Source organism: Pelophylax lessonae (genome assembly GCF_965119305.1).
Source record: "Pelophylax lessonae genome assembly, chromosome: 3".
NCBI lineage: Eukaryota > Metazoa > Chordata > Amphibia > Anura > Ranidae > Pelophylax > Pelophylax lessonae.
The window spans coordinates 451,157,747-451,174,510 of record NC_138770.1 but is presented as its reverse complement, the minus strand read 5'-3'; the positions used below and the strand labels follow the sequence as shown (position 1 = coordinate 451,174,510).

Sequence of the window (16,764 nt, the reverse complement as noted above, 5' to 3'; positions counted from 1 at the left end):
ACTGATCTCATTTTACTGATCTCCTTAAACAAAAGTGCAAAGCACATTTTCCAGCACCTAAAAAGCCCCACTCAGTCTTCATTCATTTTCTTCATTGATAATATTGGGTGTGGTGCTTAAAACTCCCCGATCAACCAAATTGTATTTACGGTATCTCAAATTCATGTTAAGAGTCTTGGAAATATGTGACAGGTATATTGATTATCCTCTTTTAACAGCTTATCTCTAAAGCACTCTCTCTCTCTTATGGATTTGGAGAAACATATCAAAGAAATACAAAGGTTGGTGGAGGAACACGGTGAAACACCAGCTGTAGAGGCATCTCAAAGCAAGTCAATGTTGTGTCGATTTATGATGGCAGATGAAGAGAACCCATTAACATCTCAGGTATTTTCTATCCCACTTCTAGTTATATTTAGCTATGCCATTAAATAACCCCTTATAAACATAGCGGAATCAATGTTGCCTGTGTACTGTATTCTATTTAGAGAAATGAGATGAACATTAAATAGTTCAGAGCTGTAACCCTACTGTCTTTTCTGATTATGTATACTTTTTTTTTTTTTTAGGCATGTGGACTGACAGAAAAAGATGTCATCACAATACGGCTACTAAATGAAACCAGGGACATGTTAGAAAGGTAAAGGATCTATGTTTTGTCCTTTGCTTGCACGTAAGCTCTTTAAGTGTTTGGACATCTGTAATTTGCTCTCTTTTGATTTGTTCAGTATGCCATTGAAAGTGTTTTGTTATATGTGTTCCAGTAACAAAATATGTAGTGCAGCGTGTTCACTTAACCACTTCAATACAGGGCACTTTCACCCCCTTCCTGCCCAGGCCAATTTTCAGCTTTTAGCACTGTTGCATTTTGAATGACAATTGCGTGGTCATGCAACACTGTACATAAACCAAATTTATGTCATTTTTTTTCCCACAAATATAGCTTTCTTTTGGTGGTATTTGATCACCGCAAGGTTTTTTCGTTTTTGCTAAACAAATAAAAAAAGACAGAAAAGTTTAAAAAAAAAAAAAAGTTTTTTTGTCTATGTTATACAATTTTGTAAATGGATACGTTTTTTTCCTGCACTGATGAGGCCGCACTGACAGGCACTGATGAGGAGGCACTGATGGGGTGGCACTAATGGGGTGGCACGAATATCCGGCACTGATGGGCACTGAGAGGCGGCATTGATGGACACAGGTGGCACTGATGGGCACTGATAGGTGGCATTGATGGGCACTAATAGGTGGCACTGGTGGGCAATAATGGGCACTGGTGATGGGCACTGATAGATGGCACTGGGGGGCTCCCTGAGCCCTGATTGCCATCCCTGGTGGCCATGGTGGGCATCCCTGGTGGTTCTAGTGGCACTCCCTCCTAAGGATCTGCACTGGTAATCAATGCTCTGATTACCAGTGCAGACACCCCAAGCCCCCCCCCCCCCCCCCCCCCGTCAGGAGAGCCGCAAGTTGGCACTCCTCTACTCGTGCCTGTCAGGGACGAACTGAGAAAAGCCGATCAACGGCTCTTCCTGTGTACTATGTGGCCAGCTGTGATTGGACACAGCTGGTCACATGGTAAAGAGCCTACGTTAAGTGGTTCAATAGTGTTATCAGCCATTCACAGTTCACCTCTGTTAGCTACTTGGGATTGAGCAACTTAGGGTGACAAAGCTGTTCCCCCAGAGATGCAGTACAGTGAGTGCCACTGAGTTGTCACAGAGTCACTAGGTAAAAATAAATGAGAAAACACCCAGAAATAAAGAAAATGAATTCGATCACCACATCTGAGGACTGGTAAGCTGCAGGATGTAACATTTTTGTTCTTGAGTTTAGATACACCTTAAAAATCTAATAAAGAATGTAATAAAGAAACTTCCATAGACAACTGTATGCAGTAACACTTTTCATAAACACAAAGAGATTCTTTCAGATAACATGTAACATTACATTTGAAAAAGGTTTCTTCTATTAGGCTGAGAAATGGTTATCTTGGGTTCCTAAATTACATAGGGTATATTAACCTCTTGCCTAACGCAACTTTTTTTAATTCTTCAGAAAACTCCTACAGCACCACACAAAGCACCAGCTTAAACCCATCCAGTGGTTCTCGTTTGCAGAGGGTTGCCGGCATCCAGGAATCTCGTCCCGGCTTGCTATGAGCTACCTGATGACAAGAATAGGATGCTGCGCACCAAAGACACCTGATCTTTGAGTAAAGGAGTGGCTTCAATCTGTCTCCTCCCAGGCCATGCCTCTCTGTCCTTCCACAGGGCTTAAATGTAGAGTCTGTACAATTAAGCCCTGTGGGAAGACAAAATGTATCAGAGGGAAGTGGCCTGGGAGGCTGAAACCGCTCCTTTACTCACAGAGTGGGCTGTCTTTGGTGTGCAGCGCTCTATCCTTGTCATTAACCTTTTTCTTGCAGATCAGATATATGTGCCCTCAAAACGGGTGGGATTTAATTCCCACACACTGCACATATTCGTCTCTGGGTAGCCGATGTTTCTGGGCTGAGCTCTCCACTAGTTCGGAAATAAGACAAACTCAGAATGTGCAAAATCAGGACTGTAAGGTGGATGTCTAATGATTTTCCACCAAATTTCCGCAATGTTGCCTTTGATTGATGAGAGGAATGGGAAAAAGGGCATTGTTGTGGTGGAAGTTGACTCTGATGAAGTTTTCCACAGCACTTTTTGACTAGCTCTTTAGCTAATTTTTCCATAAACTTACATAATAAGCAGATGTTACCATCCTTTTTCTCTTCCAAAAAGTCAACTAACCAAGCATCCTAGAAAACAGTTACCATAGTCTTTGTTCCTGACAGGCTTGCTTTTTGCCATTTCCTTCCGTAGGTAGCCATTGCCTCCACTGAGCTTTGTCTTCAGGATCCTACTAAGAAAGCCAAGTTTCATCTCCAGTTATAATTCACATCAGGAAGTCCTTTGGATTTAGGGGAGGGTGGAGTGGAGGGAAAAGTGGTTGTTCTCCCCCCCCTTTTTTTTTTTTATGAAGAAGGAAAAGGGGAAATGAAAAGAAGGATAAGATATAAGCTGGAGACACCAAAAAATTCTATAGTCCTGTGAAAATCAATGTATTTTAATGTAATGTCATATTTATTTTTGTTATGTATGCGAAGAAATTTAATAAAAATATTTAAAAAAATAGAGAAAGTCCTTTGGATTTTGATCCCATTTGTTTAACACCTCTATTGATGAAAGCTCTGCTCTTGTCTGTTGCTGATCTTGGCACAACAGTTTTTGTACCCAACGAGCAGTTTGCTTTCACTATTATTTCTTAGATAAAATTGTGTGAACAGAACCTATTGAGATGTCTAGGATGTTATCTGTTTTTTCTGCCGTTAACTGTCGGTCATTCTCGTATAAATCTCGAACAGCATCAATTTTTTTTCTCACAAATTGATGTTGATGGTATGCTCTTTCATTCATCATCTTCAACTCTGTTTCATCCTTCTTTGAAACGGGGCTATCCATTTGTATATTGCAGAATGTTTTTGGTGAATCATCTCCATAAACTTTTATCAAAGTGGTGTCTTCATCCTTCCAACCAAGTTTCATACATTTGGTTTTAGGTCTTGCTTCAGTTTTGACAGAATTAATGTTTCTCCACAGAGGGTTGATTTTACACTTGCAAACGTTTCAAATCAATCTAACGCCATTAAATAGTACTCTGTTCATACATGTTACAACATGTAAGTCCAAGTTAACTCTTCCATAAGCAGATGTTAAAATGCTTGCTTAAGTTTTTTTTTTTTTTCTTAATGAAAAACTTTTTGAATGCTGCTCGTACATATGATCTAGCCGCATAGTAGTAAAGAGAATTTTTCTATAAAATGTATTTTTGTGCAGTAAAAGAGGAAAACAGGTAAGTATGAATGGGCCTGCAAGTTGTTTTATACAACTTTTTTAATGTGCTACAGCTTCACAAGTACTCTATAATGGTATATGGGAAATCTCATCAATAAAGATGGATGATCTGCTGTAATAATCTTCCTTTTTCTTTTAAAGAAAATGTTTCCAGGCTACTATGTGGCAGTATTCTATCGTTTATATAGGATCATCACCCCACTTATTTATCCCTTTGATTTCAATATTTTAGAGTGGTTCTTTTTTCAGACAAGCAATTGATTTCACAAGAATATATTTGTACATGAAATATCTGTCATAGAAATGTGAGGTGTTGCATCTTCCCACTGACATGCCAGAATGAAATTCTTGTTTTCCGGGGGCCAAATGTTACAAATTGTTGTGTTTTTTGCATGATGAAAACGTCCAAAAAAGCTACAGCTACAGTTACCTAGAAATGAAGAATGCATTCTGAAGTACACTATGTAATTTTATTATATGTCTTATGTTTTCACAGTCAGGATTTTAGCACAGTGCTGAATTCATGCTTAAGTCGAGGCTTTGGGAGGCTTCTTGACAGCATCGCGGAGTTCTTTCGACCTAATGACCAAGACCTTACCCAGCATAGTCCAGCAGACAGGTACTTTTTTCTTCTAAGTTTTGCTTTAAAACAGGAAAATTTAAATTGAAGCTCTGAAGCAGTATTTAGTTACAATTAACAATACTTTGTGCCAGTCTACCTAAAAAGCTGAAAACACTACATGAGTCATCCAAAAAAAATATACTGTGTATGTATGTGAAAGACTGTCTTCCTAACTATTGCATCACATACTAGCATTATGTAAAACTTACCTGCGAAGGAAGCCCTCCATCGATGCTTTGTCAGCGCTGGAGGATGCATCCATCTTTACCCGTCTTCCTTCTGGTTCCGGGAACTCCAGCTGTGTGACTGGCCGGAGCCACGTGACGTCACTACTGCAAATGTGTGCAGGAGCCGCCGATCATGACAGAGGACTCTGAAGGAGCGGCACAGGTGGCCGTTCCTTCAGAGCGCATGCGCCGATGACGTAATCGGCTGCATATACAGTAAATATCTCCTAAACGGTAAACTTTATTATTATAACTTATTATTAGACCTTATTATAGGCTTATCTATAAGTACAATTATTCAATGAGAGTGTTCAACCACTTTAATAATGAATAAAATGTTAAACCTTACTAAAATGTATCACTTTAAAATGCAATGTTCATTTGTGACATTAAACCTTTGGGTTTTTTTGTATTAAAATAATAAACATGCTATACTTTTCTGCTCTGTGCAATGGTTTTGCACAGAGCAGCCCCAATCCTCCTCTTCCAATGGCTCCCGCTGTTATCAATCTGCCCAGTGAGGAGGGAGTCAGCGCTGCTCTCTTGCACATCGGTGAATAAGAATCGGGCTCAGGTAAGTATAAGGGGAGGATTTTGCAGTACAGAAAGTTTTATTTTACCTTCCTGCAGGAAAAACCTTGAGGCTTTAGAGTCACTTTAAATCTTACTGTAATTACCGTATTTAAAGTGCATAATACAAATGATTTTATATATATATATATATATATATATATATATATATATATATATATATATATAGAGCCAAAAACCTATATTGCAATGAATTGCAATAAAGTGCATGGTGTATACAGTAAAATGGATTGATCAATTGATCAAAACAACTGTAAAATGCAAATGGCTGACAAAATGTGTCCACAGTTACACATAATGAGTTGTTGCAGGTGCAAAATGCTTTATACATATGCTCATTATCTTTGATATGCACAGAAAGAAAAAAGTCCCATAATTTATGTATTTACATATACAGTATGCTGCAATAAAAACTAGCTCTTGGTTTACTTATGAGTTCAAACAATATAAACTGGGGTGCAACCACCACCTTCCCCAGTGGACACACTCTCGTCTTGCTGGATGGATTTTCAGAATATAAAAGATCTAGCTGCAGATTCCCTGCAAGCTGTTAACAGCTATACCAGGATGTTGAGGATCAGAGTTTCAGAAGCATTTAAATAAGTGAAATGAAAAAAAAAAACATAGTGCACGCAATTAAAAAAAAAAATAAAAACAAATGCACACTCACGTGATTCTGTGCAATCAAACATACACTCGATACAATACACTTGCTGTATACAAAAGTGAACAAATCTCCCAGCAGGCAATATTGTGGCCAGGCTCCCTGCGTGTGAACCTCTTTAAAAGCTACCTCTCCTGCACCCTGAGATCCAGCCTTAAAGCTGTTAACCACCTTTCTTCCTGCTGAGGGACTAAAGTGCAGACTCCCAGACACAGAAACTTCCTGTAACATTGTTCTCATTCATGCTGTGACTAATGGGCAGAGAGGTATTAGCAAACTGAGGGACATCCATATACTGTTAAAAGGACAGCCCACAGTGGGGCAACACAGAACAAGTTAAAGCCTCAACGATATCTTAATTGAGTAAGTTTGGAAAAGGATACATTTGTATATCTTTTCTGTCATTGCTGCTGCTAAATGGCCACACATAGCTGAAAATATGTAGCTGGGTATTCATGTAAAGCCCAGTTCACACTGGTGCAACATGTGCTCCGACTTTAATAGCACATGTCGCATTACAAATTGCGCCCCAGGAAGTGCAATTGAACCGCCCTAATAGAAGCGACTTGAGTCGCTCCGACTTAGAAAAAGGCTCCTGCACTTTTGGTGCGACTTTGTCACGACTTACATCGACTTCTGTTAAAGAAGTTGTGCCGAAGTAGTGCTGGGATTTCCGCTTCAAAGTCGCAGCAGTGGGAATCGGGCCTAACTGTAACAGAGCATGGTACAGCAAATTTTTGAGATTTAGCCAGTGTTATACATTTTGTACAGAGACAATATATACGTAAGTATGTTGACACTTCACGGTGCTTTTCATTTCTCTTCTTTTCTTTTTTTTTTTAAAGCCTTTCTACTATTAGTCTTCCTCTGGCCAAAGTTATTCCAATTGTCAATGGACAGATCCACTCAATATGTAGCGAGATGCCCAATCACTTTGTGCAGGTATGTAAATTGTTAATGTATTTAGACACCACTATAGGCATATGGGCGTTCTTTCATTCCAAAGGTCAAATACCTAATTTATTCTGGCTATTGAAATGAATGAACACTCAAGCACTAAATGTGCCTGTCATTTAGGCACGTCAAGTGTTTCTTCTGCTCAAATGCTCCTCTACTGAACATGCAAGTAATGTGTTTTTTTTTTTTTTTTGTTCAGCCTCTAAACACTGCTCTTTTAATACACCTGTAAACGCCTCACATAGGCTAACATAGAGGTGCGTTTAAAGGCTGAAAACAAAACCGTGAAACGCCTGTGAAAGCAAAGTTTTTAACATCCTGTGAGCCCAAGGCATAAAACTTTTGTTAGACTTTTGCTGGATACTATCGGTAAAATCAAAAGTATAATTTTCTGGCATGGCTCTTTCTAGTAGTGTAATCTTCTGTGCAATGTTTGATTCAGTTGATATAGTTAAGAGATTTAAAAAGGAATTCTGGAACAAGATTGGCTTTTGCAGGTTTGTCATAAAGTTGAACATTCATATGACATTTGTAGTCATTTGTCTGCTACCTGTTTTGTGCTTATCTTGAGTATCAACTGCTTCCTATCCACTGTATGATATATAAACGCAACACTTTTGTTTTTGCCCTAATTTTTTCTGAGCTGAACTCAAAGATCTAAGACTTTTTCTATGTACACAAAAGGCCTATTTCTCTCAAATAGTGTTCACAAATCTGTTTAAATCTGTGTTAGTGAGCACTTCTCCTTTGCCAAGATAATCTATCCACTTCACAGGTGTGGCATATCAAGATGCTGATTAGACAGCATGATTATTGCACAGGTGTGCCTTAGGCTGGTCACAATAAAAGGTCAAAGGTCCCTCTAAAATGTGCAGTTTTATCACACAGCACAATGCCGCAGATGTCGCAAGTTTTGAGGGAGCGTGCAATTGGCATGCTGACTGCAGGAATGTCCACCAGAGCTGTTGCCCGTGAACTGAATGTTCATTTCTCTACCATAAGCTGTCTCCAAAGGTGTTTTAGAGAATTTGGCAGTACATCCAACCGGCCTCACAACCACCGACCACATGTAACCCCACCAGCCCAGGACCTCCACATCCAGCATTTTCACCTCCAAGATTGTCTCAGACCAGCCACCCAGACAGCTGCTGCAACAATCGGTTTGCATAACCAAAGAATTTCTGCACAAACTGTCAGAAACCATCTTAGGGAAGCTTATCTGCATGCTTGTCCTCATCGGGGTCTCAACCTGACTGCAGTTTGTCGTTGTAACCGACTTGAGTGGGCAAATGCTCACATTTGATGGCTTCTGGCACTTTGGAGAGGTGTTCACTTCAAGGATGAATCCCGGTTTTCTTAGATCTTTGAGTTCAGCTCATGGAAAATGGGGGCAAAAACAAGCGTTGCGTTTATAATTTTGCTCAGTATACATCCTGGGATGGGAACAGCGATATCTCGGTCATTGCTGCACCAATGATCAGGATATAATTTTTTAGAGCAGGTGATTCTGAATAAAGTAAAAGGGATCCAAGTGCCCATACAGCAACTGAATCACTTTTAACTGAATCACTTTACAGGGAGCGGAAGGGGGTCCTCCCTTCTCCTGCCGCCACCTGTACCAGGCTCTCCCATCTAATGAGGGAGCCTGGTAACAACATGACTGTCCACTTCCAATGTCTGGGACAGAGTGAGAGGAACTTCTCTTGTTCTTCCCCTTCTGTGACATCAGAAAACAAGAAATGACAAGCATTTTACCACGTCCGGTTTCAGTTGTTTACCGTTACCGGCCAGTGAAGCAGCCGATCAGGTTGATCTGTGTTTGATCGGCTGCATTGGAGGCCAGAGGAGAGATCTAGGGTCTAATATACCCCAGAGCTCTCCATAAAGAGGACCTGTCATGGGCTATGCCTTTACAAGGGATGTTGCTCATCCCTTGTAATAGCAATAAAGTTGATTAAAAAAAATGTAAAAGACTATAAGAAAAAAAGTGTAAATAAAATAAATAAAAAATGGAAAAAAAAAATGTAAGCAACCCCATTCCCATGTACCCACGTACAAATGCGAATGCGCATGCAGGTCCTGCACGTATGTGTAAATAGCAATCGCACCACATATGTAAGGTATTGTCGCAAATGTCAGGGTGAAGGCAGAAACAATTGTGTAATTCTAAACTGATAACCTGTTTTGAAGCGTCCCCTATGAAGATTTTTAAGTACCTTAGTTTGACCCCATTCCACAGGTGTGTGAAATTTTATTGTCTGACATGTTGTTGGATATCTATTTACTAGGAATAGCATCATCTTTTATAATTTATCAAAAAATTGGGTATCATATTGTTTTTTGTATGCACTAAAATTCTTAAAATGTATTTTTTCCTGAAAATTTGTGTTCTATAAACCAAATATCGTGCAACATAAATAATTGCAGCCACAACTATTTATTCTCCAGGGCCTCTGCTTCTAAAATATATAATGTTTGGGAGTGCTAAGAAATTTTCTAGCAATAAATGCAGATGTTTACATGTATAAGAGAAATGTCAGAATTGGTCCAGACTGGAAGTGGTTAATCATGATCTGTGTTACAGAATTCACAACTAGGAAAAGAATGAAGATTTTCAACTTTTTGTCCCTGTGTACACTTGCCTGTAGGGCCCTTTTAAACTAGGAACTGCATGTGAATTGCATAGGATCACTCTGAGTGTTCCTGTGCAATTCACATGCAGTTCTATGCAGTGCGATTTTCAGCCCAATAATCACACCATGCACTAATTTTGGAAATGCACTGCAACTGGATTGCAATCGTACATTTATACCAGTGTCGCCAAACGCACTGCATTTGGGGTGTTGTTACCTTTGCACTGACACCTGCTTCATATCGCAAGGGCAGTGCAATTTGAATGTGGTGCAGGAAACCAGCATGGAACGCGAGTTTCCCCGCACGGCATTATACTGTGAACGGGCCCTCAATATTCTTGGTGCTTGTATTTTTCCAATTGAAACTTTTTTTTTTCATTATAAAGTAAAAAACACAGCATTTACCATTACAACAGTAATTTCATAGCCGTGTTGTATTCAAGGAGTTTACATAAATGATAAATGCAGATATGCTACAAAACACTGCATGTTTTAAAACCGATTCTAATGAAATATGGAAACAGGGTGCTTGCATCTTCAAATTGTTGTTCATTACTGCATCTTTCCAGCAATTAAACTGTTTAGTATTGTTGTTGTTCTGTAATGGACAGCAATGTTTCCTAACAAACATTAACGCTGAATTCTGGAGGGGGAAAAAAAATGTCCCATGCAGTGGGGCTGTGCCTACACAGCATGGGTTAGCTGCTTGTTTCGTCCAGGGGCGCACAGAAAGGCTATACTTATGTGATCCGTCAATCCCCTGTGTCCAGCAGTGGACTGTTCCTTTCTGTCCTCATGTCCAGAGCCAGTCTATAGACATGATGACATCAAGAACAGTCCATCTAGAAGACCGCTAGTATGCGGGGGGATGGTCTTGCGCTCGGAGAATCGGTGGATTAGGTTAGCATATCTGCGCTCTCTTCACCCTTAGACACAAATTAGCAGTTAACCCATGCAGTGTGGGCACAGACCACTTAACTATAAATATAACTGTAAAATGCAATAACAGGATTGGTCCTTCATAGAAGTCATTACCTTGCTAAAAACTGCAGAGTATGATAAAATGAAACTCTGCTTTAACTATTTAACAAATTCTCAAATATCTTACCATTCTGTACATTCTAAAGAACAATATATAGGAGTTACCCTTGTTAGGAGTTGGCATTGTTTAGGGGTAAAGATTTATTTATTTATTTATTTTGAAAGTGCAGTCTTCCCAAGCAATATACCATTAATGTACTTCTGTTGCAGAAAAGAAAAAGTTGTTTCTATGTTCTGGGACAGGCTTCACCTCATTCTTCAGTTTTTTTCTATAGAAAACTCCTTCATGACTTCCTGGTATATGTCCTGCAGGATGGGAGAACTGTTAGATAGCCCATAGATAAATGGGTTGAACGAAAAAAAAAAGACTTGATTTCCCCACGCTTAGCCTTTGTATTCTGACAGTGGGGGACTTCCCTGCTGTCAGATTACACCGTCCAGCATTGCAGGCCATAGCCAGCGAAACCGATTGAGCTGGGAAAATCCGACAGAGCAGTTGTACAAAATTCAATTGGTAGATAAACTTCTGTACAAACTCCCTGCCCATACATAAATCGAAATTCAGCCAGTCCCTGCTGAACCAGATGAATTCCGATCCATGTATGGCCAGATTTAATAGACCAAGGAAGTATTTTAGCAGCTAACCTCATAAAAACACACCCTGCCCCCTCCAGTGGATTGCTTTCACCCACCTCTGTAGTTCCATGCTTCTCCAATGCAGTCATTGTTTGTAAGCAAGATTCTCCCCGAATATACAGCCAGTTTTGTCTTCTGATAATTAAAAGAGGCACATCTAAGTATGCAACTGTTCACATAGACCATCCTTCGCACCGCTGGCTCTCACCGATGTCAGTCTGCAATCGTGCCTGGGAAGACTACCCTGCAGTAGAGCTATCTGAAAGCAAGGCTTTAAGTGATGCATGGAGTGCAGAGTGGAAGGGATGACGTTGTTGGCGGTGCGGAGGACAGTCTATGTGGACAGCTTTACCACGGATGCCTGCATACCTAGATATGCCTGTTTTAATCATCAACCATGTGAGTTGCTAAATGTTGTACCTTCATTGAATGTAACCGTATTGCTACACTTAAAAGCACCTCTGAAAACATCGCTCATTTATCAAGTCAGAATTTATAAAAGAATTTTGCTTGTCTTGCAAAACACTCTCAGACCAAGTTACTCTCAAACCAAGGTTTTACTGTATCTCTCTAAAAGTGTTTGGTTGGATGTTATACTTGCAGCTGCAACAAAGATAGCAGCATTTTACAAATGATTTGCACCCTTTTACTATTTGTATGCACACTTATTTCATTGTGATCACTCTGCAGGAACTACTACTCATGGAACAAGTGAAGGACTTTGCTGCTAATGTGTATGAGGCTTTCAGCACACCCCAGCAACTAGAGAAGTAGTGTCACTCCACTGGGCACCAATGTGCCAGACCTCTCCTCAATCCAGAGGAAACAATAATGTTTACAGATTGTGCGTACCATTCCTTTTTAATTAAAGTAAAGTAAAATGACTGCATCCTGACCAGAAGAATGGATACTATGCCTAGCGTGACAATGGACATCAATTTTTTAATTAAGTCAGTGCAGAATCAAACCTCTGTTTTATATTTTCCATCATGTTATTTGCTGCAGGTTTGTGAGAAGTATTCAACTTATAAGTCTTTAATTAATAGTTTCAGTAATTTATTAATCTGCATTTTCATATAAGTGAGTCGGTAAAGTTATAAACAAAATGAATGTGGCATGGCTAACACACTGTGTTCAAATAAGACTTCTACTCGCCTTAATAGCCAATTCTTGTAACCAGCATATTGCTGCACTGTAAAATATTTTAATATTGCTAAACCTATTGATAATAAACATGGGATTTTATTGATGAATAGGCCTAGCTGCTTCCAGTAAGTACATATGTGATGAATATACCATATTCATGCTGCTTTTCTGGATTTAACACCTGCTTCTGCTCTGCTAGCTGTACCCACAGCAAGTTTTCGACAGTTTAGCCCATGTTTAATCAACTTTTGATAAAAATTGGTTGTGACAATTGCATGTCATTGGTTCTAAAATGCAGTACTGTGCAAAAATTTTAGGCAGGTGTGAAATGCTGTAAAGTAAGAATGCTTTCAAAAAGATATATTTTAATTTTTTTTTTAATCAACTTACAAACTGCAAAGTGAGCATACAGAAGAAAAATCTAAATCAAATCAAAGTTTGGTGTGACTAACCTTTGGTTTTAAACCGGCATTGATTCTTACACTTTGTGCACTTGCACAAAGTCAGGGATTTTTGTAGGATTAGAGTCAGGTGTATGATTAACTAGTTATACCAAGTAGGTGCTAATGATCATCGATCTCATATTTAGGTTGAAACACAGTCAAAGTTAAAATTTGGACACCTTGGTTACTGTATAGGAATTCTCTCTAAGCCTTTTTTTTTTTCACCCCCATCACTTTTCTTATCCACCTCCTGACTACTGTTTATTTTGCAGAAGTATAGATCTAGAAATCTAACAACTAATTTATTGCTAGATATTCCCTTAAATAAGATTTTTATTCATCTTATAGATATATCTGTAATATTGTTATTACCAAATTTTGTATTTTCTTGATGTTAAGTTTACCTGTTTTGTTTGTTTCTATATATCTGGAAAAATAAAGAATGTATATAAAAAAAAAAAAACACAGTCAATAACTGAAACAGAAACAGCTGTGTAGCGGGCTGGGTGAGGAACAGCCAAACTCTGCTACCAAGGTGAAATTTCATTTCATGTCACAGGACATACACCATGTCAATACTAAGCACAGCAACAAGACACAAGGTAGTTTTACTGCATTATCAAGGTCTTTCCCAGACAAAGATTTCAAAGCAGATTGAGGTTCAAGATGTGGTGTTCAAGCTCTTTTGAAAAAGCACAATGACACAGGCAAGGTTGAGGACCGTAGAGGCAGTGGACTATCAAGGAATCTTAATGCAGCAGCTGAAAGACTGTTGCGTTTGATATAAATATAGATCGGTTTTATGATTTTTTTTTTTTTAAACTTGCATAAGAGGAATATGCAGATATTTGTTTTGGAGACAAACATCAAGTTTCTTGCAGTGTTTTGAGTGGATACTTATCAAACAAATGCCCTGGATACAATGGTAACATATATATCATTGATGTATTTCAGTTGACAGTTGGATAAGTCTGTTGTTCTGCAACCTGGTCAAACACAGCTTGACCTTTTGACATATATGACCTATGGCATGTATGATACAACAGTGCCATCTAAAGGATAGATTACAGAATATGTCACCTATATCTGACATCAGTGTAATAAGGCAGAAAGGATACACCCAGGTGGGATGTCTTCTCAAAACTTTCCAAATAAACGGTCATCAGGCTAAGCTTACAGGGGGGACTCTATAATGACTTAACACCAAGGAAGGTCTGTACCAGCCCGAAGACGTTATACCTAAAGATGCTTTCGCCTGATCTTCAGCAACTGCTTATAGATTAAGGCTGGGATCCTTGTTGCCAATAGAGATCATGAACCCACTGTAACCTAAATTAAGTAACTTTTCAGCTTATTTCTACTGTTCACAGCCCATAGTTTCTGCTTATTTGCTAGAAAGTAGGTAGCATTTTGTTTGTTATATGTATATCTACCCGTCTTGTATTGTATTGCTAAAAAAAAAAAAAAAAAAAATGTAATGGTTTTGTATATACAGCATTTTTTTCCCCATTTAGTAAAAGCACAATAATACACTGCAGAAGTCTAAGCTTCCTTGAATTATTGCAACGTGACCCTAATAGACACGAAAGCAAAACAAATACGCATCATGCTTACTTCCTTTCTATATCAGATGTCCAGCAGTGCCATCGGAACTAGCAGAACCCAGGTACACCCATCTACTGTCCAGAGAAGTCTGGCCAGGAACAGTCTTCATGGGAGAATTGCGGCCAAAAAGCCATACTTCCGACATGAAAACAAGGCTAAACGCCTCAGCTATGCATGAAAACATAGCAACTAGGGTGCAGAAAAATGGCGGCAGGTTTTCTGGATGATGAGCCAAAATTTGAAATATTTGGCTGTAGCAGGAGGCAGTTGGTTCACCGAAAGGCTGGAGAGCGATACAGTAATGCAGTCAACAATAAAGCATGGTGGAGGTTACCTGCAATTTTGGGGCTGCATTTCTGCAAATTAATTTGTAGATTTGGTCAGAATCAGTGGTGTCCTGGATGCTGAGAAATACAGACAGATACTTCTCCATTATGCCATGCCATCAGGGAGCTGTATGATTGGCTCCAAATTTATTCTGCAGCAGGACAACTACCCCAAACATACAGCCAATGTCATGAGAAGTATCTTCAGTGTAAAGCAGAACAAGGAGTCCTGGAAGTGATGGTTTGGAACCAACAGAGCCTTAATCTCAACATCAAGTCTGAGATTACATGAAGAGGCAGAAGAATTTGAGGCAGCCTACATCCACAGAAGATCTGTGCTTAGTTCTTCAAGATGTTTGGAACCGTCTACCTGTCGAGTTTCTTTAAAAACTGTGTTCAAGTGTACCTAGAAGAAATGAAAGCAAATAAACAATGAGATTAAATTATTACGTATTGCAAGCTGAACACTAAGCTAGGAACATCACTAAGCCTAGAAGATGTACAAAAATACAAAAAAACAGTGCAGCGCAATAAGAAAATGTGTCTATATTACATCAAATACATATAGCAGTGAGGCCCAAAAGTCCCTTGGTAAACAGGTAAGGTCCAATGAAAGATAAGAAAGTGGGTGCCAGAGAAATGGATCCACTCCAGGTCACAAACCCTTCACCAATATGCAATCCACTGTAAGACCCCTGTGTTATCAACAGGTCAAACACACTTTAATCTATCAAATAGAAAGGTTGAAGGGATGAGTGGAAGATTAACCTCAGCATTCCACCTGCTCACAGCTTTGTGAATGGAAATCCCCTGTAGTATAAGGACCAGTCGTACCTCCCGTTTAACCAGTGAAATAATGTGTCAACCAGCCAGCACCTTGGTGTCCAGCTGGCTGTTTTGAAAACAACTTCTACATTACTTCCTGGACAGACCTTGGGATGTGACACAGGAAGGAGTTTACCAGCTCAGATATGAAAAAATGAAGGCAAAGGGTGGTCACCATATATTGATTCGATTTGGATTTTTCTTCATCTTTTTTCCATTTTGTTAACCGATAAATAAACTATTAACACTTCTAATTCTGAAAGCATTCTTCACACCTGCCTAAAACTTTTGCACAGTAGTGTACATTTTGAAGATAGGGCTGTGAATAAGCTTCTGTAGAGTGCAGCAACCAATAGCAGGGTTAGAAATCGCCTCATAACTGAGATAACTGTTTGGGTGCATGTTTTTTTGTACTGCTTTTGAAAAGTAAGCCTGATGGCATACTAAGTGTGGTGATGTGCATTAAAATATCAAAACTCTGCTTTCATTATTGCAGAACAATAAGAACAGTGAGCAATTCAGAATAATTGCTGTGGGATGATTCATTTTTCTTTATTAAATATATTGTGGATTTGCTGAGACATTTGTTAATAACTGTTTAAATATTCCAAACCAGTGCTGGCTAACCAATGGTCCACAAGCTTCTTAGACCCTCCAGAGCTTTAACTGTACTCTGCTGCGTAGCATCATCCTGGATTTTTATGTTGTCCAAGTGTACACAGCTGGACAAATGTAGTTTTGAGCTACCTGGGAATGGCAAGCCATGTTACTGGTAGATCAAAACAGGGCTTTGCTGTCTGTACCACCCCACTGAAAAGAAAAAAGACAGCAGCGTCAGTACTCCTGTCAGATAGTAGCCGGAGTGGCAAGTCGACCTTGGAAAAGCGGAAAAAGCCGTGATGAAGTGTGGGCTGCTCTCGCCTTCGCCAGGAACAATGTTGCATTTGGTCAGAGGGAGGAAAAGAAGAAAGTCCCTGCCACCTTTTCAGCTGCTTTACCAGTTACTGACCGCCTACCGCAGATTTACTGCGGCAGGCAGCCGCTCCTGAGCAAAGCGACGTAGGTATATGTCGCTCGTTCTCAGGAGGCTAGGGGGCGGGCGCGCTCCCGCTCATCAGCGGGGAAGCCGATGCTTGTGTCAGGCGGCTCCGATTACCGTCT

The 16,764-nt window shown here is 39.6% G+C and overlaps 1 protein-coding gene across 1 annotated transcript in view; it reads left to right on the top strand.

Annotated features, from left to right (window-relative positions):
• PEX3 (peroxisomal biogenesis factor 3) overlaps positions 1–12,511 on the top strand; it is a 53,550-nt gene extending 41,039 nt beyond the window's left edge. Inside the window, exons 9-13 of the mRNA XM_082249938.1 lie at positions 219–387; positions 570–640; positions 4,384–4,506; positions 6,837–6,933; positions 11,949–12,511. Coding sequence (XP_082106064.1) covers positions 219–387; positions 570–640; positions 4,384–4,506; positions 6,837–6,933; positions 11,949–12,032 — 544 coding nt within the window. The 3' untranslated portion in view covers positions 12,033–12,511. The remainder of the gene's footprint in view (positions 1–218; positions 388–569; positions 641–4,383; positions 4,507–6,836; positions 6,934–11,948) is intronic.
• The last annotated feature ends 4,253 nt before the right edge of the window (positions 12,512–16,764 follow it).